Source organism: Fusarium proliferatum, assembly GCF_900067095.1.
Source record: "Fusarium proliferatum ET1 genome assembly, contig: FPRO_scaffold001, whole genome shotgun sequence".
NCBI classification, from domain to species: domain Eukaryota; kingdom Fungi; phylum Ascomycota; class Sordariomycetes; order Hypocreales; family Nectriaceae; genus Fusarium; species Fusarium proliferatum.
This window is the reverse complement of record NW_022194790.1, coordinates 4,281,697-4,309,493: the sequence shown is the minus strand read 5'-3', so window position 1 is coordinate 4,309,493 and position 27,797 is coordinate 4,281,697. Positions and strand designations below refer to the sequence as shown.

The window sequence follows — 27,797 nt, the reverse complement described above, 5'->3', positions numbered from 1 at the left end:
TCTCCCGTCTTCCACGTCAGTAACAAATCATCTTCTTTGTCATTGCCTTGGCAAACCATAAAATTCTTTTGATCCTGTGAATGCTGTCTTGGCCTGCTTCTCTTTAGGGGGACATTTGCTTGATGCATGAGGTGATGCCGAGGATCAACTTCATGATATATGCATTGTTCATTGAGGCATGGTTGTGACATCCCATGAAACTCGAGAAAACTGATGGTTTGAAACCAAACAATTAATATTAGGCAAGAATCCCCTAGCCTTAAAGCACTATTCAGAAACCACCGAGTTAGACTACATAAGCTTATCAAAGTAATGTAACGATCGACTAGTAGGTCATCAGTACCTGAAACTACCTTATCAGGTTGTGTTAGTGATGCTAATAATAAAATCCAATGCCTACATACCTACGTAGCATGTAGTTTCCCATCATCTTTGAACTGATAATACAGCACCGCTTTACTAGAGATGTGTCAAGCGTCACAGCCAACTAGTGCTCTCAGAACAGTTTCTCACCGAAAGAATCTGCGAATGCCAGTGCACTTCTTTTCGTTTTTCGAGCCTTTCTCTTTCCCCCATAGAACATCTGTGCTCTGCACGGCGGTGGCATTAGCCAAGCGAGACAGGTTCTCCTTCGCAACAGAGTGCGTTGCTGTTCTGGAACCATTTTGTGGAGAATTGATCTGTAGCCTGTTTGTCATACAGTCTTGTAGAGTGGGTGTGTTTTCTGCCTCGCTTTGCAGCTGCTTGTCTGACATAATCTCCATCAAATTGAGAGGTTCGAGTTCAGATATCTGAGTGAGCTCCAGCCTCGGAGACATGTCCGATACATGATCATCCTCCTCACTTAGCTCTCGAGTCTCTGGGAGCGCTGAGCCTTTACTTGTGTACGAGTGTGAGCTCTCCTCACGACCAGCCTTGTCAAAGATGTCAAAACCACTATCACTTGAAAAACTCGTCTGGCGGACCTGGTCTTCACTCGATGGGTCCTCGATCGTTCTGCGTGACAAGCTTCCTGACCTCTTCGTTATGCTGGATACACTCAACTTTCTCATCACGGTTGATGCTGACCGCCTGATCATCTGCTCATTCCGTGCAATGTTCGTCATGCTAGGAAGGGGAAGAACATCTTGACTCCAGACGTCTGAGAGAAGCACCTCCAGCCGCGCTCTTTCACTACGAGATGGAACCAGGACTGGCGTTCTGACTTTTGTTGACAACAAAGACTGTGAACGATGGAGGCCAGCTACAGAGCTAATACCACTACTAGATTTCATGGTACTTGTATTCTTGAGAATGACATGGCACAGGGATGACTCGGGGCTTCCCACAGATGCCTGATGCGTCGACAGACTCCTCGCGATACTTCCTACCGATGTTCAGTATGACCTGGCCTTTTCATTATTTGGGAAGTGCAAGCATACCAGGCCGTCCAAACACAGTGCCTAGACTTTGGATGTCAAGAGAGAGAAATATTTGCAAACCAGGAGATCTACCAACTGGCTCTAGGCACAGTGGTTGCTGCAACCGGGTTCGCCATTCGTTCTCCTCCCTTGACGTACAAGCCGTCATTACCACCTCGTAAAGTTGATGATCGCTCTCGAAAACAAGCTTCCAAGAGAAGGGAGCTAGGTGGCATTGCAAGCCTACAAGATATGTTAGTTCAAGTCTCGGTTCTATATGGCATACCTTACCGCGCCCATTGTCAGCATCTTCAACAGCTGAACAATGTACATCGATACAGGCCATGATCGTGTAGATAGGATCAAGCTTTCCCCCAGAGGCCAGACAGAGGACGTCTTTATAGAGTAAGCAGATCATGTACTGACCGTCAACGCCGGCCGGCGACTGCCAGCATACATGCAAGACTCCACACAACTGAATGTGACCAAACGAACGAACCTGATTTTTCGAATGCGCATCGAGTCTCTCGTATATAGTTAGCAAAGATTCAATAAGGAAATACATGGGAAAGAATACCCTGTTTGGAAACACGATACGATCCTGCAATAGCCAGGTCTTTTCAAGTATGCCTTTCATCAAATTATCCTCAGTTGAGCGATTCATCTCAGCTGTGGCCTCTCGGAGCCTCATTAGTGTAGTTTCAACTTCCATGTGAGAGTTTGGACAGTCGATGACTGGGGTGCACCTTAGTAGCTCTGCAAACAAAAGGGGGTATTTGCAAATTCTTTGAATAGGCTGACGCTGACATGTCAGACAGTGAAGCAGATATGATCAGAGGAGCATACCTTAACAAGAAGATCACCTATGGTCAGAGCCTTTCTGCTATCGGACGATGGTGATGGCTCCATGGTAAACGCGAAGGCCTCGAGCCCTTTCTGATGTAACTCCCATTCGGGGAGATTTTCTAGAGCTGAAGTGGCGTCTTTGATCATCATCTCATACTTTGCACCATATTCCTGATACATGAAGAAACAATGCATCTGAATGCGGAATGTCAGCAACTCTCAGGCATTGAATTGCAAGACGGCAACTTACCCTCTTACTGAAAATCTTGGCCACATCTGCTGCTACCTGAGGCTCAGACAATACACCAGGCTCCTTTTGTAGCAACTGGAGGCTGCCTTGATCCCCTGAGACCATATCTAAACTTGACCATCGGCGGTGTCCAGTTTTGGGATTGTTTGATTTCGAGGAGGATACGATAAGATGATCAGCTTGGCTGTACTCAGAGTCCGGAACTACCCTATGTAGTTCGCCGAGTATTTCTTCATGGAGTTGGAGGATTTGATCGAGATTATGGTTGATAGACGAGCGTAGCCGCTCAGGTAAAGTTGGGAGAGCAGCGAGCAGGTTGATGTAGGTCTATTTGCTGTCAGTTGGCCTAAGAGTAGTGCTGGTCTGAGCTCACATGAATAAGGAAACGAATGTCACCTATATAGCTCTCCTCTGTACTGATGAGCTCCTCGATAATCTGCCGGCGCCGAAGAGAACGCTGGACGGCAGCAACATCAATGCTGACCTTTTCGAACGGAATACTGTCTTCGGAAAACCTTGGGGCAGACAGAGAAGCTCGACTGCTTCGCTCAGTCCGCGACCGGCAATTTGAAAGGCGATGATGCCGGTGCGAGCGCGAGATGGCACTGGCACTAGCAATGCTTATACTAGCACTTTGGACTGCTTCGATGAAACCCAGCGAAGACCCAGAAGACGAGAGCCGGCGACTGAGTCTGCGGCGAACTGATCGCTGATAAGTTCCACTGCACTCGAGATTTTCCCATCCAGTATCTGGGGACCAAACATTTCCGTAGTCTCTTTGACTCACTCGGCGATGCAATGATTTCATCCACCTAGAGAAGGGCCTCCGAAGCTTGGCATTCTCAGCAAAAGATTCGCTGGATGGGACCTCTTGAATAGTTTCGACTTGTATCTGCGGACAAGAAGGTCTCGCGCGTGTGGCAGTTGCTCTTTCGGATCTCGCGTGCTGGGTGGTACAATTCAAGGTTGTAAAGGTATTGATATCATCAAGGTGAAGTTCTTCCAATCTCGAGGGCAAATGAATGTCATATAATCTGCGGAGGCTGTCGTGGGAATCAAATCGTGATATAAACGGAAAGCCGACTGTCCAACTGAAATGCCTTGAACTAGGGATGCTACGAGAAACATCGGGCAAGGCTGAAGGGTTCACAAGAGCCATGGTGAAAAGAGAACGACGAGGTAAAGTTCAAGAAATTAACAAAGTGCTGGTTCCAAGAAAATCCAACTACACCGAAAAAGCGGCTTTAGACGAGTTGTCCAAACATGGCTGTGATGATGAATGAGGAGGAGGAGGAAGATGTCATGAATGGGATAGACCGAACATCAAAGTAGAGCTCACAGCACCAGAACTCACAGAGGGAAAGGCTGGGAAACTTGCAGGAGGTCACAATCTATGGGAGTGCCTACCTTACTTGAGTACCTACATTACTTACCTACTATCCACGGTACAGGCAGGAAGGTGCGGACCGAGAGATACAGTATCTCGGGACATTCCTTCCTTGATGGCGTATCAGGAGAAGTCATGCAAGAGTGATGAGCAATCCTGCAGGTAGAAGTCACCCGGAATTGTGCCCCAAACCGAGAAAAAGAAGATCCTGCCCATCCAGTCAGGCAGTCTTGTCTGGCCACATTGGCTCAACTGAGATTCAATACCCATGATCCTAGGCTGTGGAATCGTATAGCCGATGAGGATGAGCCAGAGTATCACTGCTGAGAAGTGGTGATACAAAGAGGCGTCTGCAGGGCCATTGGTGCAGGGCCATTGGTGCAGGGCCCAAGCTGGAAGCACCGATGATGGGAATATTGATGCCCGAGTCCAGGAGTTGTGATGCAACGAGACCAAAAGGTCAATCGACGCAAGCCTCAAGATCAGAATATGCTTTGAATAAATGATAGGCCAAAAGGTTCCCACGTTATTTGAAGCCGACCTCGTTACTTGCAGCCACGAGATATTATGAGTTCACGGCTGGCTGCACACTCGTAACATTGACGGTCAAGGCCGAGGCATCAGTCTAATAATCTCATGGTTCTTTTGATGTGGCGGCGACATTCTCAGAGATCCGCGGCTTGTTCATATACAAGAGGTTGGGGAGGCTGAAAGAATCTTTGTTCGTGGCTTGATGGATGGACAGCGCATGATAGTAGTATTGAGAAGTCTGAAGAGCTCAACTTCTTACCAAATGGTCAGCAAAAGAGACATGGTAGTTTTAGGATTACTTTTGAGTGTTTATTATTGATGTTGCTAGACAGCTGGTGATATATGTTGTATTGTGTTTATGATTTAGGAACTTGCCAGTTGTTGGTCATGGATCACAACCCAATAACGCACTACGGTATCCACGTAACAGCCGAAGTGAATGATTTCCTTTCTAGGGGAGGAAAGAAAACTCAAGACCTTGACCCTAATAAGCGAATAAAATGCTTAGATGAATCTAGCCTAAGCCTAGGGGACTCTTTGCTCAGTTCATTTTGACACCCTATATCAAAGTTTGGTGTCTTCTTGCTCCCTAAAGGACTTCCAATGAATTTTAATAGCCTGGTTGTCCGATGTGGAGAAACCGTGTCTGACATCATGTTTAAGGCCGATACTTGGCGGAAATAAAATATCATATTCAAGATCAAGCACATTAGGTGACAGTGGTGTCTTATATCAAACATCTATATCTGGAGAGTAGTAAACTGGTCACTAGGTATCTAAGCAATCCCCATACAGTAGTTTATGCTTCATTTGAAAAAAAAAAAAGTATCTCGAGAGTATCCTTGCCAGAAGATATCTACTACACAGACCTAGACAGACTCGAGCATGATGTCTTGTTGCACCACGCACAGTAGAGGCTGTCATGATCACCAACTTTTCTCAGCGAAGCCCTATTCCGAGTCAGTCGGCGATACCGAGCCGGGATGGAATGGCTTTGATCTGAGAAGCTTACGAGTATCACATATCTTCGTGGATAGATATGTAGTGGTCTCCACCGACCCTCTGACTTACCCATACTTACCTTCAACTTCAATTGGTGAGAGCGGCTTATTCGGCAATCGACAACTTGGCATATATGCTCGGCAAGTAAAGACTCAACTTGTATCTTGTCGTGATGTAAGGTGTAAGCTAACTGGCTCGGCATCGTGGCGGTGCTGACAGAGCTAGACCCAACTAAGGTAAAATCGAGCTGGGGTTTCTCGGCGGGAGAACAGTCTTTGAATCGGTTTTCAGGGGACTGGTGCCTGGTTTTCAGGAGGGTTTACAGTGGCCCTCCCAGATTGTGGGGATGCGCTACTGTCACGCTAGAAGACTGGAGAGACATGCCGACTGCCCGAGACGGAAACGAACACGTTGAGCTTTTCGACCATGAAGAAGCGCCTTGACTTGAGAATTTCCAACGAAAGGTGGAAGCAGAAAAGTTGAAAGTCTCGCAACTCAGATTCTGTCTAGTTTTAGTATCACTTAGTCCGATGAAGCAGGTTTCACAGCAGACTCCACCATTAGTCAGAATAAAATCTATACTGCAAGGTTGGAGGTTGCCACGTGCGTGGGCCCTTTCATCGCCTTGCCTCTCTAGTCTTGACAAATCTACCTAACTGTACGGAGTAAACTGTTCCATGACAGGATTGGAAACCGGCGATTACTATAGTTTATTGCCTCCGTGTCTTTTATCTTTCTCTCCTACACTTTCCTTTTCATCCAGGTTCTAGTACACGTGTTGTCATTTTCTTTCTGACATCTACATTACCCTCCTTTCCTTGTTTCAAGGTTAACGAGACACTTTCTCTCTCTCTTTCGCAAGTCGTCTCGCTGTCAACTTCTCGGTTTACACACTTGATTCAGCGTCGTCCCGAGCGCTCGCGTTGCGCATCGCCTTCACCATGGAGAGCGCGTTCGCGAAACCAGTCGGCGATGTCCTCGCCAACTTCAACGTCAACGAGGCTACAGGCTTGAGCGACTCTCAGGTCACCGAGCTACGCAACAAACATGGGCGCAACTGTACGTCAGATACGCTCCGTAACCCCACCATGTTTTTCAACTGTCTAACTTCTGGTAGCTATTCCTGAGGAGCCTCCTACTCCTCTGTGGGAGCTTATCCTAGAGCAATTCAAGGACCAGCTAGTTCTTATCCTTCTTGGTTCCGCCGCAGTCTCATTCGTTCTGGCACTTTTCGACGATGAAGAAGGCTGGAGTGCTTTCGTCGACCCAGTTGTTGTAAGTGCAAACTCGCTCTCCGATCCTGTCTGTTTCTCTTGTTGAGCAAACCATTGACATGCCTCCCATAGATTCTCACCATTCTCATTCTCAACGGTGTCGTCGGAGTCTCCCAGGAGAGCAGCGCCGAGAAGGCCATCGCCGCCCTACAGGAATACTCAGCCAACGAAGCAAATGTGGTGCGAAATGGTGGTCATGTTTCACGAGTCAAGGCCGAAGAGCTAGTCCCCGGCGACATCGTCACAGTCTCTATTGGCGATCGTATTCCTGCTGATTGTCGAGTTATCTCTATCGAAAGCAACAGTTTCTCTGTCGACCAGGCAGTTCTCACTGGAGAGAGCGAGAGCGTCGGCAAACGCGCCTCTACCGTTATCGAAGATGAGAAAGCTGTTCTACAGGACCAGACCAACATGTTGTTCTCTGGAACAACTGTTGTAACTGGTCGCGCTCGAGCAATTGTTGTTCTCACAGGCCCTAACACCGCTATCGGAGATATCCACGAAAGCATTACTGCCCAGATCTCGGAACCCACGCCCCTGAAGCAGAAGCTTAACGACTTCGGCGACAGTCTAGCCAAGGTTATTACTGTCATTTGCATCTTGGTTTGGCTCATCAACATTCCCAACTTCAATGATCCTAGTCACGGCAACTGGACCAAGGGCGCCATTTACTACCTTAAGATTGCCGTCTCCCTTGGTGTTGCTGCGATCCCTGAGGGTCTGGCTGTTGTCATCACTACCTGCTTGGCTCTTGGAACGAGAAAGATGGCTGCTAAGAACGCTGTCGTCCGAAGCCTCCCTTCTGTTGAGACCCTCGGGAGCTGCAGCGTCATCTGCTCTGACAAGACTGGTACTCTGACCACCAACCAGATGAGCGTTAGTAAGGTTCTGCATCTCAACGAAGATGGCAGTGGTCTAGACGAGCTCGATGTTGAGGGCACTACCTTCGCACCTCGCGGAGCCATCAAATCAAACGGTGTTGTCGTTCAGGACCTCCCCAACTCTTCTGCTACCATCCGCCAAATGACACAGGTAGCTGCCATTTGCAATGACGCCCAGCTTGCCTATGATTCTCGATCTGCCACTTTCTCCAGCATTGGTGAACCAACCGAGGGTGCTCTTCGAGTCTTGGTTGAGAAGATTGGACCTTGTGCCCCTACCGATACCCGCCCTGAAGATTGTGTTCATTATGCCAGTGCAGCCTACCAGAAGGAACTACCTCGCCTAGCTACGTACGAGTTCTCTCGGGATCGCAAGAGCATGTCTGTCTTGGTTGGTAAGGGTAATGATAAGAAACTCTTGGTCAAGGGCGCTCCCGAATCCGTTATCGATCGCTGCACACAAACTCTCGTTGGCTCCAATGGCAAGAAGGTTGCACTCACCAAGAAGATTGCAGACCGCCTCATGAACGAGATTGTACGATATGGCAACAACGGTCTTCGAGTCATCGCTCTCGCCAGCATCGACAAGGTGGCTGAGAACCCTCTTCTGCACACTGCTTCTTCTACCGAACAATATGCCCAGCTTGAACAGAACATGACTTTCCTTGGCCTCGTCTGCATGCTTGATCCTCCCAGAGAGGAGGTTCCCGGGGCTGTACAGAAGTGCAAGGATGCTGGTATCCGTGTCATCGTCATCACTGGAGACAATCGTAACACTGCTGAAAGCATTTGCCGCCAGATTGGCGTTTTTGGTCAGCATGAGGATCTTACTGGAAAGAGCTACACCGGCCGCGAGTTTGACCAGTTGTCCCCTAGCGAGCAACTTGAAGCAGCTAAGCGTGCCTCCCTGTTCTCCCGCGTTGAACCCAGCCACAAATCTCGACTGGTCGACCTACTTCAATCTCTTGGTGAGGTTGTTGCTATGACTGGTGATGGTGTCAACGATGCCCCTGCTCTGAAGAAGGCCGATATTGGTGTTGCGATGGGCTCAGGAACTGATGTCTCCAAGCTAGCTGCTGACATGGTTCTTGCTGACAGCAACTTTGCCACTATTGAGGTAGCCATCGAGGAGGGTCGTTCCATTTACAACAATACTCAGCAATTCATCCGGTATCTGATCTCGTCCAACATTGGTGAGGTCGTCTCGATTTTCCTGACGGCTGCTCTTGGTATGCCCGAGGCTCTCGTTCCAGTTCAACTTCTTTGGGTCAACCTCGTCACAGATGGTCTGCCTGCCACCGCTCTGTCTTTTAACCCCCCCGACCACGACATCATGAAGCGTCGTCCTCGCAAGAGGGATGAAGCTCTGATTGGCGGATGGCTCTTCTTCCGGTATCTCGTCATTGGTACCTATGTTGGTCTCGCTACTGTTGCTGGCTATGCTTGGTGGTTCATGTATAACCCGGAGGGTCCTCAGATCACTTTCCGCCAACTCACTCGCTTCCACCACTGCTCAGCTGACTTCCCCGAAATCGGCTGCTCCATGTTCTCCAACGATATGGCCAAGGCAGCTTCAACGGTCTCCTTGTCTATCCTGGTTGTCATTGAAATGTTCAACGCCGTCAACGCGCTGTCATCTAGCGAATCTCTCCTCACTCTGCCCCTTTGGAAGAACATGATGCTCGTTTATGCAATCGCTCTGTCCATGGCTTTGCATTTTGCCCTCGTCTATATTCCCTTCCTTCAAGGCCTGTTCTCCATTGTGCCCCTAAACGCTTTGGAATGGAAAGCAGTTGTTGTCATCAGTGCCCCTGTCGTGTAAGTTCAACTTGCTGCTATTTGCTCACAGCCAACTAACTTGATGCAGACTTCTCGACGAGATACTCAAAGCTATTGAGCGACAGTTCTTCATGCAGACAACAACTGACATTTCCCTCAAGACAAAGAAGGAACAATAGAACGGCGTGGGTAGAGGGATCGGCGAGGAAGACCTGGCGAAATGTCAGCATTGACTAGAATCTACATGTATCATATTCTGACCAGTTCAGAGAGCTGCGATTAGACCTAGACGGCCACATTGGCCTCCGATGTAACGAAATCCAAAATTCTGCTTTCATGCCATTCAGTATGCCAAGAAAAAAGTATGCAAGCAAGCAAACATCGGACAAGGGGCATGAGCATTTTTTATTCTTGACGTATTATATATGTATATAAGTATCTATTTGCCGTCTGTATTTTCACATTCATTGTCATGTTTCTTCATGGATCAGCTCACCAAGAGCCTTGCTCTCCTCCATAATCTCCCTGGCCTCCGAGGCAGACACATCCATATCCTCCATGATCAATTGTACAGCAAGTTCAGCTACCAACACCGACTGGATAAAGGCTGCAGAACCACGACCAGCGATGACACGATCTTTTGTCGCATTCTCTTTCAACGATTCACCAAATTCCTCCACGAGGTAATCGCACATAAGCTTGCAGCCTCTTGGGCCATAGTAGCCTGGGTTGAGGTTACCCTCCTTCTTGAGTGACCTGGCCTGGCCTGTTTCGATTTTCTCTGCTAGAATATCACGGAAAAACGACTGTTTACCATTGACGATCTTGGTCAAGTATGCTCGATGGTCATCCAGTCGCCCTTCAAGATGGCTCCAGTCAACATGAGGATAGCCTCTTTCACGCCATGTGTCCATGGCAGTTTCTTTCTTGTGTTTAGCACAGAACCTTGTTTGCATCTGCACGTTCAGTCTCTTCCCCTTCGAATAATCCTTGAGGGTCTGTTCCGACACAAGGTCCCCACACCACGGGCATTTCGTCACTCTATCGTCCAAACTGTTTTTGTCTGCGAGGGGCTCCTCATTGATCGTTTCTGTGTCGCTGAGTTCATCTAGATCTGATAAGACTGGCGATGATATGCTACCTATATCGCTAATGCTTGTCTGCATACCATCGATCTCGGCTGGCGCAACGAACGTGGGTGGTTTATACTCGGGAGTCTTGGGTCGGTCCTCTGGTTTCTTCTGAGGGGGGATCATTTTCCAGACACCCGTTCGATTCTGAGACGACGAGCGCGACCTGCTCGGGCCGTCTTGCGAAAGTTTGGTGGCGGTGTGAGCTACCTGGCTTTTTGTTGGAGTAGTAGATAAACCGCGGCTTGTGGGTTTTCTTTCTATGCTCCCTTTCTTTTTGGGGGTCCCCAAGTCATCCTGGGGTGCAGGCCTTAAAGAAACCCTCGACTTTGTGGGACTACTAAAAGATTCTTGTGACACAGGCTTGAAGGTCGGCTTTTCTTCCGTCTGAGAGCTACGTAAGAACTCGTCTTCTTCGGTCTTCTCATTTATAAGCTCGCCCTTTGTCACTTTTGCCTTGCCTACATACGGATTAATAAGAAAGTGACACGGTCGCCAGTTTGACGAACCTTTCTTTACTTGAGAACTTTGCGAGCCACGAGAAGCCTGCGATCCTCGAGGCTGTGAGCTCCCATATTTTGCTTTGCTGCTGCCTGCGTTGGGGAATCCATAAGTGTCTTCGAAATGAGAGCCATTCCCGGATTTGCTGCCGCCAAGTTTCCTTCGTTTCACGCTCGAGGAAGATGTTTCCGCATGGCTTCCTGTTTTCGATGTCTTTTCTTCCTTCTGGTTCACCTTTCGGGTGGAATTCCTACGACTTTTACTGCTACTCGGGTTGCGGAAGGCTGTGCGCTTGATATCTCCACGAGCTGAAGTTTCTGGTTCGGAATCATCAGACTGCTCGATTGGCGTCTGGGCCTGAGAGCCACTTGGTCTCAGCCTTAAGTCGGCGGGGGAGGGTATATCGTCTTCAGCCTCGTCTTCGGAAGACATGGGCAGAGCGTTGACATCGTCAGGTTGCTGTTCAAGCTTTCGCTTTTCATAGCCACGAATCTGGGAAAGAAGCGGCGGCGGTCTTTGGTGTCTGCTTAACCCCGTCACTCTGCCAGCCATTGCAGATTGATTCTCCCTGCGAGAAGCCGAGATGGAAATGTAAGGGTTTTGAAATGAACTTATGTGCCGTGGTGAGAGATTTGACGTCCAGACGCTTCTGAAAGGAAAGAACTTCAAAAGCTAGAGCATGGCCATGAGACGTTTAAAAGCAAAGAAAGAAAGAAATCAAAAGAATGTGAGTGTATGAGCCAAGATTTGATACGGCGGCTTCCTCCTCGAAACAACAACTTATCAACTGTGTTTGTTCCTTCCTTCACTGGCCAGGTAAGTTCACTGAGATGTTGCTGGAATTCCCCACTCGCCCTTGGCGAGTCAGCGCGCGTCTGATTAAACGCGCCTGCGCCCTGTAGCCCGGGCACCTCTGAATCCCTAGGTACTAGACTTGTAGGCAGGGTCTAACGCCGCCAGGGGATAAGTAAACAGTGAAGCATTAGCGCTATTGTTACGCTAATGGTCAGTGCTTCAACCATTTCGGAAGCCGAAAAGGGATATAACTGGACAGTGCTTGGTTTCACTGCCATTTCCATTGTTGTCAGAAGCGAAGTACAAAGTGATGCACCTTCACCTTACAACATCACAACAAGTTTATGTCAGAATAAAGCTCTGTAACCGGAGGCCCTGGTTGACGTAGCAATTTTCTCCTACTCAAATCTCCCTTGATACTGGAAATGGCTCTTAATAGGAAATACGCGGCTCTTCCAGATCTGGTGAGTTGTTACCTTTGGCACAAAGAGATCTTGAAGATGCTGACGACCTTACCTAGGACTCCGCTCCAGACATCTACGAGACCCCGGAGCTCACAGATGATAACTCTACAGTCCCTGTAAGCTTCTTCGTGTTACACATACAGTCGGTTCACAGCCATTGACGTATCTCTAGACAACCACTGCTCGAACCCATTCGGACGACGAGTTCTACGATATCGAGGATGAGACACCCGGTATATCTCGATCCCGGCTGCGAATAGATGAAGCACGTTCTCGCTTCCTTCCCACCAACGTTGACGCGAACGGAGTCGACTTCTCGGACCGAGTCGACGGGAAGCGCAAGGCGTACAAGGTGTCCAGTCGGAGACAAAGAATACTGCAGGACGGTACTCAGGAGCTTGGCGATCTCTCTGACGACGACGACGATGAGAGTCTGGAACGCCGAATTGCCCGCCTGAAGCGCGAAGTGGAAGAAGCAAAGAACGAATATGCAAAGCGAAAAGCAGAATCACAAACAAAGGAAAACATTGACGCCACCACCGGTGACGACAGACTGACTTCCCTCAGCCAAGTCTTGGACGAGATATCGCAACCCACCGGTCGGCCAACCTCGATTCGGATTGCAGGGGCTAATGTAACTTCAAATTCTGAGGAGAAGACCGAGGCACCTTCAACAGAGGATGCAACTTATACTTTAATGTACGAACCGACGTATGAACAAAGCCATGCATTAGCCAAGGCAACTGATTTCGACCGTCGGTTATTGATGCTGGAGCGGGGACTCGGGATCAATGCTTCATTGATGCAAGAGTCTGATGCTAATGGTCTTCCTCGTGCAATTCTGCCTACTTTGGACTCTATGAACAAGCAGATTTCTACGCTTGCCGAAGCTTCGACAGCCAATTTGGATGCAATCAGTCGGCGTGTACGAACACTGGCCCAAGAGCAGGACAAGCTCAATGACTCTCGGGAGAAGGCCAGATCACTGAGAGAAGAGCTTGGTCGAAATGGCTCTTCAGCTCAGAGTGAAGAGACTGAGCAAGAAGCCAAAATCAATGCTCTGTACGGTATCCTCCCTACGATTGAAAACTTGACTCCTATCCTCCCACCTCTGCTGGATCGACTTCGTTCACTGAGAGCAATTCATTCCGATGCTGCCACTGCGAGTGAGACACTGGCCCGCATTGAGAAACAGCAAGCAGAGATGGCTACGGAACTGAAGCAGTGGAACGAAGGTCTTGTGAAGATTGAGGCGGCTGTAAAGGACGGCAGTATGTCTATTGAGAAAAATAAGCAAGTGATGGAGGAGTGGGTCAAGGATCTAGAGGAGAGGATGGAAGATTTATGAATAACGATGCGTTGATCTGATACCCCAGTAGATAAGCCAAATAATTGAGGAAACGAATCAACTGAGTTGTTGATATCCAAATAACCAAAAACATGTAATCTTTTTCACTTCAAACAAATCTCATGATCCATATCTTAGCTTTGATACATGTGGCGGCCATCTCGCTCATGGCGCCACAAGCTGCGCCACATGGCTAAACACAATCGGCCCAACTCTTAATCCGCTCGTGGGGCTCAGGGCTTTTTTGCAGTTTGACACACCAAATTAATTGATTTGGTAAACGAAAAAAAGTTCCATCTTCCTCCAGCTCACGTTCGCGACCACCGCCCAATCCACTCAAACTCCCAAAAGTACGGCTTCTTCTCGACCCATCGCGCTTTCCATTCTCATCCAGCTCACCAGTTCTTCAGGTCGCAACAATGGACGCCTCCAAGCAGCCCGTCAAGCTCGTCAAGGTCACCCGAGTTCTCGGCCGAACCGGTGCGTCTTTCCCCGAAACTTGATATCGATGAAACAAGATATCAGAAGGATCGAAACGATGGAATGAAAAACGGATTTTCTGACTAGATGGATAGGTTCTCGTGGTGGTGTCACCCAGGTCCGCGTCGAGTTCATGGACGACCAAACCCGATCGATCATCCGAAACGTGAAGGGCCCAGGTACGATTTGATTCTCGAAGCCGCCCCCTCCAGCGCACAAACGAGGGTTCGGAGTAGGAATACAAGATTACAAATGCTAACGTACAACCACCACAGTCCGTGAGGACGATATCCTTTGCCTGCTCGAATCCGAGCGTGAGGCCAGACGGCTCCGATAAATGTGCATTCTGGGGCAGCATGGGGTTCTCGAAAGACGGTCAACGACGTATGGTCTATGCATGCTAATGCTATGGCGTGCGCGCCTTGTATTGGGACTGGGACATTGACCTGGAGCTGCACATGACACTCCAGTTTCATTTGTTAGAGGAGTCACACGGACGGATCTGGTCTGGCATAACGAAAAAATACCAGAACAGTTGTTCTTCTGCAGTATTGGAATCCGAAGAAAAGTGAAATCCATTTCTTGTTTTCTCCGTGGTATTCTCCCTCTGTTTCAACAGCTCCGATCCTTGAGAAGCTCAGCTCAGTTCAGGCGAGAAAAGATCACATCGGCAGTTCTCCAGTCAACAAGTGCTATGATGCGAACTCAACGACCTCGGGGTTCAGTGTTGACCTGGCAACTGGAGACATGAATACCTCTTTTTTCTCTCTGACATTCTGCGTCTCCATAACTAACCTCGCTTCACATCGTGAAATCCAGTCACGTGCAACTTCTCTGACCTCAAATTAGGCGGGGCGGCCAGAGGAAATCTTCAAAAGTTTCCTTCTTCCACCTCCAACAATTTTCTTTTCACAACTCAAGTCTCTCCCGACTTTATTGGTAAGTCAGCACATTTATCCTTATACAACTCTAGTTGGAATGATGTTTTTTAGCATGTATTACCTGAAACATACATTGATGTACCTTTTTATCACCAAGATCTCTGATCCAAACCCTCCTTCACCACTTGTTTTTGAACTCTGTTTCTTGCCAATGCTAACATTGCAAAAAGAATTTTATAGGCACCTCGCTTCCACAATGTCTTCGGTCCCCAAGCCTCCGGCCGGACATTTCAACGTTCTTTACTTTGCCAGTGCTAGCTCTTTCACTGGTAGGGACTATGAAGCTTTGCCGGCCACGATGACGCTCAATAAGCTCTTCGCCGAGCTCGAGTCCAAGTATCCCGGCATGAAAACCAAGATCCTCGATTCCTGTCTAGTCACTGTCAACCTTGATTATGTAGACTCGCCTAGTGAGGAGGGAGCTTCAGACACAGTGATCCAGGAAGCAGACGAAGTGGCTATCATCCCTCCCGTCAGCTCCGGGTGAAGGATATCGAGTGTCAGTTACAAAAATCGCTCGGTGTCTGTAACGTGACTCTTCTAAACCTCTTAGTCGTTGGTCCCTCCACTTTTTATACTAAGGACCTCCATTATCCGGCCAGCTTCCTGGTAGTAGGGGCTCAAGTTCTCCAGCTCGTAACCACGTTCTTGCCCAGCGTTGATTCCGTAGCCGCCACCAACCAGGATGCTTCTTGTGATACTGCCAGAACCGTCGGATAGCCATCACAAGACTGACCATGAGCAAAACAAAGACCAGCGTCGATACAATGGTGACAATGACAGTGAGACTCGTGATTGACGAAACCTGGCACCCGAGCGGCCTTGTCCGTAACTCCCAACGTTCAGCCCAGTGTGGACAGATGTTCTCGTTGTAGGCTGGTGCGAGCAGCGGCATGTTGCTAGTATTCGGTACACATGACCATGTCTGCAAATTCGATGAGTATGTACAGCTTGAAGCGATATGGTTTGTAAATGAAGGCCTACAAAAGGACACCAGCCACACTGTGAAGCTGCAAGACAACCTTTGCATGTTTGATGCTTCCAACATCTTAGGAAGTGTTCGTCATCATGGTTCACATACAAGGTGAAGTTGGCTCGCGTAGCCTGAATGTCATGTTTAGACAACCGCAAAAAATCCATAGTCTTTGATTAAAGGCGAGGTTCTAATGATGTATCAAATTGACTATAATGGCGACACCAACTCGAGTTGATGTGCTTATCATAAACTCAAAAGAGGCCAAGAATTGAGGTTGAGCGGGGAAGCATCATACGTCAACCCCTGTAGCCACTCAAACACACACCATGTTTGAAATCGATGCCTTAGGACTATCTACTCATAGCACAACACGGTATTGCTTAACATATGACTGAATGAGAGCACCGCAATCCTGCAAACCTTGGTGAGGGTTTGCCGTCTTATCTAAGCTAAGCGTAACCATGTATCTGTTGCATTCAGAGACACAGGAATTGCTGAAACTGGGAGAATGAATTGCTACACCCCATTCACCAAGCATCAGACCATGGCGCGTTCTCTCATTTGTCGAGATTTCCTCACTCGTCGCTTCACCTCCCTGATGTCTGCCCGCCTTCTCCTCGACCTTTTTTCCTTCGATTCCCGCACTGGTTCGTTGCCCAGACTCTCAAGCGGCATGAGATCCGCCAGAAATTGTCGAATGTGTAGACCAGTCTTCTCATGGATGAACGAATCAATCTGCTCATTGCAAGCTGCCGAAGACGCAATATGGAGGCCCCTTAGCACATCGCGATCTAGGACTCCATCTTGGTCATAATCTTGATTGGCTGCTCGAAGACTTCGAATGGATGATGTTCGCTTTGGTACGTTTGGTCGTCCAATCCTTCGACCAGAAAAGCCTCGTGAACAGACAGTAATATGATTTGGTGATATGGAAGAGCTTCCATACTTGGTTCCCCTGTTCAATGATACCCGTGCTTTACCTTTATCAAGTAAGTCCTTCTTCGGTGTAGATGGTGAGACATCTTCGACAGACAATCTGCAGCTTTGTTCTGTAGTTGTTGATGTCGAATCTGGGTGAGGGAGTTCTGGCAAAGGTTTGCTGGACTTCTTTGTGGCATGAAATTGCTGCGGGACAAGAACATCAGCACTTAAGCTATGGCAGCTTCTGGGGCGAGGTTGTACTGATATCGCTTGCTTGATATCTCTCGAGGTCTGCACTGGTCTGATGCATGGACTCTCCTCTTCGTTACCTTGGCTGCAATTTCTGTGTGCATAAACGTCTTTCTTTACACGAGGGTGGTGTTTATTTGAGGATGTGCCAGCTTTATCCTGGACTACCGATTCCAACGACACGCTCGAGCAGATCATAGGTGTCCCTCGCCCAGTGAAAAAAGCTCGATTTGATTGCCTCGTCTTCAGGGTGCTTCGTACAGCTGGGGAAGTCGATTTTGTCTTCCGTTTGTCGAGGTTCTTCCGCTGGTTCGACCTTCTCTCCAAAGATGTGACATTGGGCCATTCGGGATATGTATGCATTCGTGGTCTGGGAAGCTTGGCCGTGGGTCCCGTTAAAGCCTTCTCGCTGAGGGATTCTGAATATAAAGGTTTTGGTTTCTGTGTAAGCTGCAGACAATTCTAATCATTACTACATTGACACAGATCTCCCAGTTGACAAGAAGTGCAGCAAGTCTGGGGAACTTTCTCCTCAGCCTTTACCTTCTTTCTTCGATACTTATGGGGCTTTGGCTGGTCCACCATTGCATATCTGAACTCGTTCATGTCTTTTGACACCGGGAAAGGGATTTCTGTACTTGAACTGGGGTACCCTGCATTGCCATCCATCTGGAGGATATGTTGTTGTTCGGCATGAGACGGGGGTGCTTGGTTCATCATCGCTCTATTTTTACCAACAGGAGACCGGTGGGAGGGACGTTTCTTTTGATCTTTTGAAGTAATCGCAAGACCGGCAGCTTTAAACTCGGAACGAAAGGGCAGGAGAGCTGCTATCGTATGAAGGCTTGTGCTAGAACGCGGTGGGGTCGGAGTAGGTATCGGCAGCTTACCTTTTGCACCTGACTGCTCAGCATATCTCTGCAGCTCTTGAGTGAATCGATTCAGGGCTTCCCTTTGACTTGAGGTTCTCGACTCGTTTTCGAGGCTATCCGAGGTCCAGGAAAGTGGCTGTTGAGTGTCGCTTCGTCCACGAACGGTTGTATTCTTGATTGATAGCATTTGTAGTTGTTGGGCTATATTTCTCGAGATGGCCTCCACGAGTTCGTCATTTACATTCTGGTGACCTTGGGCGACAGAGTTATTGCTGAAGACATCTGCAGCATGACTTTGCAACGGTGCAGGGCACGCGTCTGCCTCCATCTCGGATAATTGGCCTTTGAAAGTCGAATGACACACTTTTCTCGGGGGCTCTGAGATACCGACCTCGGACATTCGCAAGGGACTGACATCTCTACGAGCGTCCTTTGAAGGTAGCGAGGCGTCTTTGGAGAGATATTCGGATCTCGAAGGTATATCACGTCTTGACCGTCTGTCACGAGCAAGGAAACTTTTGTGTTGCTTTCCTGGTCCAGAGACGGCGGAACCAGGCTCGAAATCATCCATCCAGTCTGTTTCACAATTGTAGTGCATTTCCACGGCGCTATAGTTCGCTCCTTGAACGTGACTAGACTGTTTTATTGGGCTTGTTATATAAGTTGCATCGGGTGGTGATGAACTCGATCGAGGGCCGTGATGTTGCTGGTTTGTGCTCTGGTACCTTACGCGTACAGATCGTCGTGGTCTAAAAATGGTACGCCCACGAGCCCTCGAGCTGTCGCTGACAGAATGAGGTTTCCGTGTGATGGGCAAGTTTGGGTTGTGAGGGCCAGTGTTAGATTCTGACATGACCATTCTGCAATACACGAGCTATAAGAGTCTAAAAGAGCTGGTTATATGAGACAAAGGAGGGCTTGGTTATTTCGGTATGAGAGTGATAATACAATGAGTTTGTGCTGGTGATGGATGAGGGAAACTTGGCCGAGCTAATGTTGGGTTTGTGATGATTCCGAGAACTTGCTCGGCCAAGTATTGGAAGGTACTATACAAGATGATAATTTTACATCTCTTGCCACATTATTTCAGTCGAATACATCCAACTGAACTTTGGAGTGAGAGGCAGGAGCCGCTGGATGCCGTCTATTTTATATCTTTGATGCCTGGTGAGCCGTAGACCTCAAGTTGGCGTCGTCCTTTCCTTAAGAGGAATTCAATGGCGGCAAAGTCGCGCTTATCGATAGCCAAGTTCCTAGAGAACTCATGTCTATTGGCAAGATATTAGAGTATTGATAAATAAAAGCCCATATTGGAAGTTTGGGAGTAGCTCACCTGGCAAAGCTCTCAAAATGTGAGCGAGTTGCCTGAGTCCGATGTCAGTCACAGAGCTCCCGAATGAATAATCCGTTCATACTTGTGGCTTCTTTCGACTCTCTCTTAGACAGTTTCTATAGAGTGCTAGGACCTCTTTTTGGAGTCCTGAGAGGCGTGCCATATTTATTGATTGGTTTTGGCCGAGGTTAATCACGATCGAATAACTCGAGTGTTGATGTAATCACTACCTAAAGTCGAGATATCTTTGGCTGGGGAAATATTGAAGTATCATTGTGGAGACTATACCTAGGTACCTAGGTACTGAGGTACGGCTGTCTACCCTCTAAGGTAAGGTAACTCTGGGGTTCTGGTTGATTGTCTTGTGAGACCGAGGACAAATAGATCGATGTCCATCCCTATGACGCCCAGTGATAGAAAATAGTTCTACAGGTGCCAGTTATCGAGATAAGATCATCAACACCAATGACTTCCTTTATACCTCCAACGTAGCCAAATCATGATGTGCCTGACTGAGATGCAGAATTACAGGCGGAATGGCCACCAACAACCATGGGTCCCATTACCTACATACACTGTACCCAACCCGCTAACTTAGTATCTTCCACTGTCAACGCCCGATCTGCCTTGCACTGAACATCCAACCACTTACAGCTACACCAAACCGCTAATATTAGTATGGCCTCGCCCGTTTCAGGCTACAGTTCTCCCACTTTCAGACCACGTGCACCGTCTAAGACACGCTAGGAATATGAGCTGAAACTCAGCCTCATTCCTAATGGTCCTCTAAACAGCGTGTGCCACTTCGCCCGCTTCTGCGGCAGAAACCCAGACATGGCCAGGCAAATGCGAGCGTGCCACGAGATGGGGCGTCTGATTGGCCACATGCCATCCTTTCATCAGGATCTTGCTCCATCCCCAAGGCACTCCATGGCATGCTATGATAGCCTCTTAGCCTCTCTCTAAGACTGCCCCCAGGGCTGACTCTGGGCCTAAAGAGTGCCTGGTTGAGCTAGTGATGTGACATATTGGTCATATCATGGCCCTGAAGAGAACTATTAGGCACTGGAACCCCCTTACCTACAGACGCTCCCATGCTTCCTGGACAGAGCTCAACCAGCATATGGACGGTTGATTAGCTTACACGGGGCCACCAGGATCGGGTAAGTTGACCTGCAGATCTGGGACACCTCTCTACTACCTAATCGACTCAAGTATATAACTTTCTGTCGCATGATCAACGCTATCGACCCGTTCGACCAGTCAAACACATCATTGCTTGGTTTCTTACTAGAGGCATACTCTATTCTTGACCTCTCCGGTTGGCGCCTTTTTATATTTTTATTCGGGCGAGAGGGTGCTTTCATGTTGACAACAATAGCAGGCATGGCAGGGTTGAGTCGTGAACAGCCCCTCATGCCTGGTGCCTTCGGACCTGAAGATTACCTCAATTTCTATGAGAGCCCCTTTGAAGTTCTCAACGGCTCTGAAACGTCTAGGGAGAAGCAAGAGCAGCGAATTTCTTGGGCAGTCAAGAAATTACCCGATCTTGATATTCTTGACCTCGACTGGCACGAATACAATCCACCAAAGGCATTGAGAAAGGCACCAAATATCACGTCTCAAGTCCTTCTCGACGTACTTCAGTCTTCAGTTGAGAATGTTAACGCAAGAATCATGGAAGAAGATCGCCAAAAGAAAGAAAATGAGGAGCAAAGAAAGCAAGAGGAAAATGAGAAAGGTAAAAGCAAGGAGCCTTATCTGCCCATCATTATACCTGCAGAACCTTCAGTCGAGGTAAAAGCGAATCACGCCGTACCTCCCCCGAAGATTAAAAAGGAAATTCTCATGACAACTTTTGGTCCTAGCGTTGTCACCAAAGCCGATGCAAGAGCAAATAAGAGACGCCTCTTTGCCCTTCGCCGTTTCTTCCAGCGCAGTGATGAGCGAGGTGAGAGTAGCGCCACGGGTGCCGCTCTCGGAGTTTTGCAAGAACAGGTTGCAGAAGCTGAGAATGCTACTGAAGGTCTCGGGCGGTTGGCTAAACTAAACTGCGTCGAGGAAGTGTGAGTTCTGGCACCGTATATGAGGTTCACCTATTAACAACCTAATCTCAGGGAATGTGTGTCCTGTCTGGACGACTTTCATCCCAAGGACGTCATCAAAGTGCCTTGTCATAACTATTGTCGCGACTGTTTTGTTCGCCTGGTTACTGCTGCATGCCAGAATGAACAACAGTGGCCACCCAAGTGCTGCCTAAACGAGATACCCGTCAAGACCGTCACGCGTTTCATCCCTTCGGATCTGAAAAAGACATTTGAAGACCGATCTAAAGAGTGGGAGCTCCCCGTCAGCGACCGTGTCTACTGCAGCAATCCAAACTGTAACCTCTGGATCAAGCCCAAGCGGATCTATCCCGGAAAGCGTCAAGGAATATGCGATCGCTCTCATGTAACATGCACGTTATGTCGTGGGCCTGCTCATGCTGGAGAGGATTGCCCTCAAGATGTCGATATGAGTCTCACAAACCAACTGGCCGAGGACGAGGGTTGGAAGAGATGTTTCAACTGCAACGCCTTGGTTGAGCATAGGGAGGCTTGCCAACACATGACTTGTAGGTGTGGCACCCAGTTCTGTTATGTTTGCTCCCGACGTTGGCGAACTTGCACTTGTACAATGGAGGACCTCCAGGCACTGAAAGAGGGTGTTGTTTCTAGACGCGCAGAAAAGCGCGCTCAGGAACTAGAGGAAGCCGAGGAACTACGGCATATTCTTCTGCAAATTGAGGAGTTTGAGCGTGAAGAAGCTCTCAAGGCCGAGCTTCTACGATTGGAGCAGGAAAGATTAGAGGAGGAACGCCGTCAGCGTGAGCTCGAGGAAAGAGTACGGCAGGAGAGTATCCGTCGGAGGGATATTGAAGTCAAGTATCAAGAGCTGAGAACCGTGCTTGATGAGTTGCATGACCTGCAACAAGTATTGCTCGATGTTGACCAAGAAGAGGAAGCTGAGAATATGATTCTTGACATCCGAGCTGCAAAGTCAGAGTTGGAAATGAAACACGAGACGGAGCTATCTGAGTTAAAAGCACTCGCACTGGCGAAGATGACTGAAAAGGAAAACTCACTGAATGCGGACTTCCGAGTTCGAGCAGCGAAGGAGAATGAGCTTGAAGAAGCTTACCACGAGCGGCTCAAAGCATATTGGGAAGATAAGGATAACGGAGACCAAGTAGTTGAGAATTCAATGCTCGCTCTCAGAAAGCGTATGGATCAGAAACACCACGCATGGCAGAAGTGGAAGGCCGACCAGCTCAGGGTCTTGGAGGCCAAACTCGAAGACAACAGAACATATCGAGAGGAGCTCATGTATAGCGCCAAACACCGGCTAGACGACTCTTGTAAGGAGAAAGAGGCGGAAATTATGAGGCGTATGGCAGCTGAGAAGAAGTGGGTTGAGGCTGTGATACTGGAGAGAGAGAAGCTACTGAATGAACGGGAGGCTCAGGAGGTTGAAGGTGATGCAGACAGCATATTTGCGGTAGAGTCAGAAGATTCTGGGGACGGTCACTATGTTATTGCCACGGCACTTTAGATGGTATAGACGTATACAAATAGTAATCATAACACTCAACATAGCTTGTCGTTATTTTGTAATTGTGGTGTTTCTTTCTTGAGGCGTTCTTCATTTTGGTAGTAAAAGTCCAGTCACGTGCCTCGACTTGCACAAAAAACCTCTCTTCCAAAGTAATTCAACTACGATACATCTCACTACAGACCGAGAAGCACATCGCGACTAATAAGGATTTACTCTTGGCTTCTTGTATTCTTTCTCAAAATGTCGATCGGTGAGAATTGTGAGTCTGACCAGTAAGTCCATACCATCGTTCCGTTATGTCCAGGGTATGCCTAACTTTATGAAATAGTCCACTCAAAATCTTTGATGTGGCTAGGAAACAGGATCGTTTCTTATATGCTCTTGCGCCCATGGTTCGATATGGAAAGGTATATTTCGGAGAATGTGATACTTGAAAGAAAAAACTGCTCATATTTGTTAGTTGGCATTTCGACAAACAGTTCACAAATATGGAGTTGACCTATGTTGGTCTCCTATGATCCTTGCCAAGGAGTTCAATCGAAGCAGTTTTGCCCGAGACAGCGGTTGGTCACAGTATGCGCGTATAATAAACTCTAAGCTGATATACTGGAATAGATTTGACCATCTCTACCACACCAAAGCAACCACCAACTATCGTGCAGTTCGGCGCAAATGTCCCCCTGGAACTTGCTCGTGCATCAGCTCTCGTTGCCCCTTATACCCAAGGCGTCGATCTCAACTGCGGATGCCCACAGTCATGGGCTTGTGCTGAGACGCTAGGTGCTGCATTGATGAACCATCGTGAGTTGGTAAGAGATATGGTGGTTGAAACTCGACAGCGTCTGGAGAGTGATGGATGGGGTGTTGGCCTTGAAAAGGACATTGACAGTCCCAAAGGCCGAAGTGTGAGTGTGAAAATCAGGATTCACAACGATCTCAGGTACGGCCTCTCTTTCAGGAAAGATAGGTTCACTGACACATTCAGGCAAACCATGGACTTCATAGACACCGTGATAGGTCACCCACAAAACCGCCAGATTGACTGGATCACCATTCACCCTCGGACAAGATCAACCCCATCAACCACACCAATCAGGACCGAAGCCCTCGAGATCTTGACAGCCAAGTACTCGAAAATACTCCCAATACTTCTTTCAGGGGATGTATTTGACCTCAACACTCTCCCTTTTCAACCCACCATCACCACCAATAACGACTCTCCCCTCCCCTCACTAGACAAACTTGTTCTCGACGACACCAACTCCGCTGTGAACATGCCACGCCCTAGTAACACCCACCTCTCTGGATTCATGTCCGCCCGGGGCCTCCTTGCTAACCCAGCCATCTTCGCTGGCTACTCGGCTTGCCCATGGGAAGCTGTTGAAACCTTCATTTGCAAGGTTGCAAAGGCCCCTGTGCCATTCAAGCTGGTACAACATCACATTATGGAAATGACAGCGCCGGGCATGGGGTCTGACAAGGCATCGCTTCTAGATAAGAAGGAGCGCGCGGAACTCATGAAGTTGACCAACACTTGTGAGATCATGGACTTCCTCGATGAGAAGATTGAACAGAAGACGGGGAGAGATGGTGGCATGAGACGAGACCTATGAACCACTCCTCCGTACCATATCGACAATAGCCCTTGGACTATGAATATAGAGCATGGTATCTCATTCAATGCATTCATGGCTACAAAAAAAACACCTCTCTGCAACACATTCTACAGAGTTTCCCATGATCCGCCTCTTGCACCAACGCTCAAAGACCACTCAAAACGCTCTGAATACCCACTGTCCCCGAGTCATCACGCCTCTGCACAAACGCTCTAAAGTCTGCCCTGGACAACTTCCCCCTTATGCCCGATGCCGCCAGTGTTCGTGTCTTTTCGCGGAGTGCTTCGGGGCCGACGATAAAGAGAGAACCAATCTCAGTAAGCATCTCGACAGCGGAGCCAACCTCCTTGGTCAATGGCCACTCACGCATTGTGGAAACGTACTTTGCGATATCTTGCGTGACCATCAGACCTCCTGTGGCGTTGACCTGGAACTTTTTGAAGTGCTCAAAGAGCAGCTTCAGAATCACCAGAGCAAGTTCGGTAAAGAACTTCTCTGAGTTTTGGCCGTCGATAGCTTGACGAGCGAGACGCTGGGCGCGGGCTAAGAAAGTACAGATGCTCAGACACGTCTGCGTCTGCAATGAGTCGAGCTCGACCTCTTTTGGTCGGAAGTCCTGCTTCCGCTGGCCAGCTAAGGACTTGGTCACCCAATTTGACACAACGTCAATAGTGCCCTTGATGACATTGTTTGTCTTCTTCTCAATGTTACTAATGGCCACCCTCTTCTGCGCCTCCATGCTACGCCTGACTGTTGTGTTTGATTCCGCAAGCCGGATGAGCACGACTGTGATGAACCGATCCATGAGACTTGTGATAGTGACAGCTGGCTGTATCGTTGGCAAGTAAGATAGATCAGGTTCAGTCTTTGTGTTCTCCTGCACAGAGACTTGGTCAAGGGCAGCATCGAGAGTAGTCTCGATGTATACCTGGCCCAGGCTCGTCAAGAGCAGGTTCAGGAGAGTATTCACATCTTTGGGAGTATCGGTCTGGGTTCCGAGCTCAAGAGTGCGCTGGACGCTCTCAGCCAACCACTTGAGCATGCGCTTGGCATTAGCAACGCTCAAAGCGCCGTCCTCCTCCGAGACCTCTATTTCGTTCTTGTTATCCTTGTCCTTATCCTGAACGCCAGCAACACGCAGCATCATTTTCTTCTGTGTGCTTGTGAGTTCTGACGAGTCGAGACGCTCGATATAGGCATCCTTTGCGGAGGCAATCAGTTGTGTGCCTTGCTGGGCCAGTGAAGCCATGAAACCAGTGGGCGCCTTTTTCCGCCTGGAATGGTATATACTATACTTGAAGAGCAGGGAGCTGTACATTTCTTCCAGGCTCTTTCTCTCCCGCTCGATGTACGAGTTGCCTATCATATATGGCACAAAAAGCTCTTCCATCTGCTGGTCAAGTGTGTGTGCTATTTGAGCGGAGCAGGGCTCGGGGTGTTCTGTCAAGCCATGGGACTTGAGATCTTCGACCAATGATCCTAGATAGGTTCTTGAGGAGTGCAAGGCTCTCAGGAAAGCCAAAGAAGAGATTTTGAGAGTTTCATCCAATACCATTTCGAGCCTCTGTTGGATTGACTGCTGAAATATTCGTTGAATGAACTTGATAAGTACTGTTTCGTAGTACGGAAAGATGAGTTTGATCTGGTTGGACTCGTCTTGCATGACGATCTTGATCTCGTCCAAGAGGTTCTGCAGGCTTGGTTCCACCGTTGGCGGCTCCGAGTCAGGATCTGCCAGCTGTTCCCATGTGTCGCTATCCACCTGAACCTCATCGGCCAGGAGTTGATCGCGGTCCAAGAAGAAGGCATGCTGGTTGACAAAGGTCGCGATGACACTGGCACCTCCGTTGAAGTCGTAAAGAACCTTTGCACATTCCATCATGTCACTATAGTTGCCCTTTTTGTTGCTGTTTTCGAACTGTTGAAGCAGGTCCTGCTCGAGCGTCTCGCAGAACTTTTCCAAGACTTCCCTGGTGTTGTGTAATCTGATATTTCCAACCACACCATTCGTTTGTCCACCATTCCGCTGGCCGTTCGTCTGCCCCCACGATGCCGGATCAAGTCGCTGGCTGATGCGCATGAGTTGTCGAACAATCATTGCGCACCGTACTTTGTGCTCAGAACCAGCCTGTCTTTGGACGTCTTGTAGGAGTGATAGCTTTCCCGTCTCGCTGACCTCCGTCCAGCACTGAATCAGAAATATGGCATCGTTCGCACGCCGTCGTTTCTTGTCCAGGTCCTCGAGCTTCTCGCCGATTTGGAGCGCAATGTTACCGCCAGCGTGTGTTTTGATGCCGACTCCATTTTTAAAGGAATGTTCTTGATTGAGGGACAGATCTAACTGTTCGAACGCCCTCATGGACTCGTCGAGCTTCTGGCCTAGGGTCTCGAGTGTTGAATCGTGGGCTACCTCTGCACGGCGCACATGGGACATAAGCTCCGACTCCTTCTCCTGGAGTTCAGCTCCAAGCGAGCCGAGTTGATCAAGGGCATCTAGCAGCTCGGGTCAGCACGATTGGATCTGAATAAATAAGCCGAAAAGTGTACGCCGGTCATACTTTCAAATGTCCGAATAAGGGGTTTTGGATCGAAAGGTGTTTGCGCACTCCCTGACCGGCGATTCGAGGGCACGGCGGTCTCTGCTAGGCTATCGACAAAGTCACGCACAATAAAGTCCTTGTTGGAGAAGTCGTCCAGAGTGAAGCTTGGCCCTCTCGGGAAGAGAGTCTTAGGGCCAGAAGCGGTGCGCTCCATGTTGTTGTTTCTGATGAGCGTAGAGGCCCTACATGTGGAGAGGGATCATCGACAGTCGATACTTGGAAGAGGAGGAACGTGGTAGTAGTGTGGACTGTTTGCTGGCGTCGTCGATTTCGTTTCGTTGTCGGTCCTTAAGGGTTCATGGCATTGCGTTGCAGGGCGATCAATAGGTTAGGATACCTTGCCGTACCTAGCCCGAGTGAAGCACTGGACCTCGAGCTTAAGTTAGTACCTACCTAGATATGTACCTATGTCCGCCCGCTGTCGCAGCTCCAGAGGCTCAGCTTACAGCGCCCAGCCCCGCTATCAGCTGCCGATTTCCAGTGGAGGAGGAGCTGAGCCACAGGCACGTACGTGACCTGCAAGGCCAAGAGCTGCGGTGGAGAAAAGCGACGTAACCCATATCGCACCGCCACGACTTTTCTTGCCATGGCCTTGTCTTGACTTAAATACACGTCTGCCCACATTCA

The 27,797-nt window shown here is 48.7% G+C and overlaps 11 protein-coding genes across 11 annotated transcripts; 6 read left to right on the top strand and 5 right to left on the bottom strand.

Moving 5' to 3' along the window:
• Positions 1 to 509: 509 nt before the first annotated feature.
• On the bottom strand, positions 510 to 3,655 carry FPRO_00677 (uncharacterized protein; the record flags this gene model as incomplete). The annotated part of the gene is made up of 7 exons (XM_031223769.1): positions 510 to 1,366; positions 1,422 to 1,643; positions 1,692 to 1,926; positions 1,978 to 2,196; positions 2,247 to 2,441; positions 2,497 to 2,823; positions 2,870 to 3,655. The coding sequence occupies 7 exons, from the start codon at positions 3,653 to 3,655 to the stop codon at positions 510 to 512; spliced, it is 2,841 nt and encodes a 946-aa protein (XP_031075794.1).
• Positions 3,656 to 6,357: 2,702 nt separating this feature from the next.
• On the top strand, positions 6,358 to 9,529 carry FPRO_00678 (putative calcium P-type ATPase NCA-1; the record flags this gene model as incomplete). Its single annotated transcript, XM_031223758.1, has 4 exons — positions 6,358 to 6,475; positions 6,534 to 6,691; positions 6,763 to 9,389; positions 9,439 to 9,529. 4 exons carry the CDS (start codon positions 6,358 to 6,360, stop codon positions 9,527 to 9,529), a joined length of 2,994 nt encoding a protein of 997 aa, XP_031075793.1.
• Positions 9,530 to 9,820: 291 nt separating this feature from the next.
• FPRO_00679 (uncharacterized protein) lies at positions 9,821 to 11,533 on the bottom strand (the record flags this gene model as incomplete). The annotated part of the gene is made up of 2 exons (XM_031223747.1): positions 9,821 to 10,941; positions 10,990 to 11,533. The coding sequence occupies 2 exons, from the start codon at positions 11,531 to 11,533 to the stop codon at positions 9,821 to 9,823; spliced, it is 1,665 nt and encodes a 554-aa protein (XP_031075792.1).
• A 668-nt stretch (positions 11,534 to 12,201) lies between these two features.
• On the top strand, positions 12,202 to 13,588 carry FPRO_00680 (uncharacterized protein; the record flags this gene model as incomplete). The annotated part of the gene is made up of 3 exons (XM_031223736.1): positions 12,202 to 12,240; positions 12,297 to 12,356; positions 12,413 to 13,588. The coding sequence occupies 3 exons, from the start codon at positions 12,202 to 12,204 to the stop codon at positions 13,586 to 13,588; spliced, it is 1,275 nt and encodes a 424-aa protein (XP_031075791.1).
• Positions 13,589 to 14,007: 419 nt separating this feature from the next.
• On the top strand, positions 14,008 to 14,405 carry FPRO_00681 (putative ribosomal protein S28B; the record flags this gene model as incomplete). The annotated part of the gene is made up of 3 exons (XM_031223725.1): positions 14,008 to 14,068; positions 14,164 to 14,247; positions 14,344 to 14,405. The coding sequence occupies 3 exons, from the start codon at positions 14,008 to 14,010 to the stop codon at positions 14,403 to 14,405; spliced, it is 207 nt and encodes a 68-aa protein (XP_031075790.1).
• Positions 14,406 to 15,205: 800 nt separating this feature from the next.
• FPRO_00682 (uncharacterized protein) lies at positions 15,206 to 15,496 on the top strand (the record flags this gene model as incomplete). The annotated part of the gene is made up of 1 exon (XM_031223714.1): positions 15,206 to 15,496. The coding sequence occupies one exon, from the start codon at positions 15,206 to 15,208 to the stop codon at positions 15,494 to 15,496; it is 291 nt and encodes a 96-aa protein (XP_031075789.1).
• A 1,026-nt stretch (positions 15,497 to 16,522) lies between these two features.
• On the bottom strand, positions 16,523 to 18,880 carry FPRO_00683 (uncharacterized protein; the record flags this gene model as incomplete). The annotated part of the gene is made up of 2 exons (XM_031223703.1): positions 16,523 to 17,605; positions 17,699 to 18,880. 2 exons carry the CDS (start codon positions 18,878 to 18,880, stop codon positions 16,523 to 16,525), a joined length of 2,265 nt encoding a protein of 754 aa, XP_031075788.1.
• A 291-nt stretch (positions 18,881 to 19,171) lies between these two features.
• Positions 19,172 to 19,523, bottom strand: FPRO_00684 (putative Found in Mitochondrial Proteome; the record flags this gene model as incomplete). The annotated part of the gene is made up of 3 exons (XM_031223692.1): positions 19,172 to 19,295; positions 19,361 to 19,392; positions 19,443 to 19,523. The coding sequence occupies 3 exons, from the start codon at positions 19,521 to 19,523 to the stop codon at positions 19,172 to 19,174; spliced, it is 237 nt and encodes a 78-aa protein (XP_031075787.1).
• Positions 19,524 to 20,776: 1,253 nt separating this feature from the next.
• FPRO_00685 (uncharacterized protein) lies at positions 20,777 to 22,951 on the top strand (the record flags this gene model as incomplete). The annotated part of the gene is made up of 2 exons (XM_031223681.1): positions 20,777 to 21,426; positions 21,478 to 22,951. The coding sequence occupies 2 exons, from the start codon at positions 20,777 to 20,779 to the stop codon at positions 22,949 to 22,951; spliced, it is 2,124 nt and encodes a 707-aa protein (XP_031075786.1).
• A 243-nt stretch (positions 22,952 to 23,194) lies between these two features.
• Positions 23,195 to 24,567, top strand: FPRO_00686 (uncharacterized protein; the record flags this gene model as incomplete). The annotated part of the gene is made up of 5 exons (XM_031223669.1): positions 23,195 to 23,226; positions 23,283 to 23,361; positions 23,415 to 23,517; positions 23,570 to 23,894; positions 23,940 to 24,567. 5 exons carry the CDS (start codon positions 23,195 to 23,197, stop codon positions 24,565 to 24,567), a joined length of 1,167 nt encoding a protein of 388 aa, XP_031075785.1.
• A 148-nt stretch (positions 24,568 to 24,715) lies between these two features.
• FPRO_00687 (related to exocyst complex 100 kDa component) lies at positions 24,716 to 27,324 on the bottom strand (the record flags this gene model as incomplete). Its single annotated transcript, XM_031223658.1, has 2 exons — positions 24,716 to 27,063; positions 27,129 to 27,324. The coding sequence occupies 2 exons, from the start codon at positions 27,322 to 27,324 to the stop codon at positions 24,716 to 24,718; spliced, it is 2,544 nt and encodes an 847-aa protein (XP_031075784.1).
• Between the last annotated feature and the right edge of the window lie 473 nt (positions 27,325 to 27,797).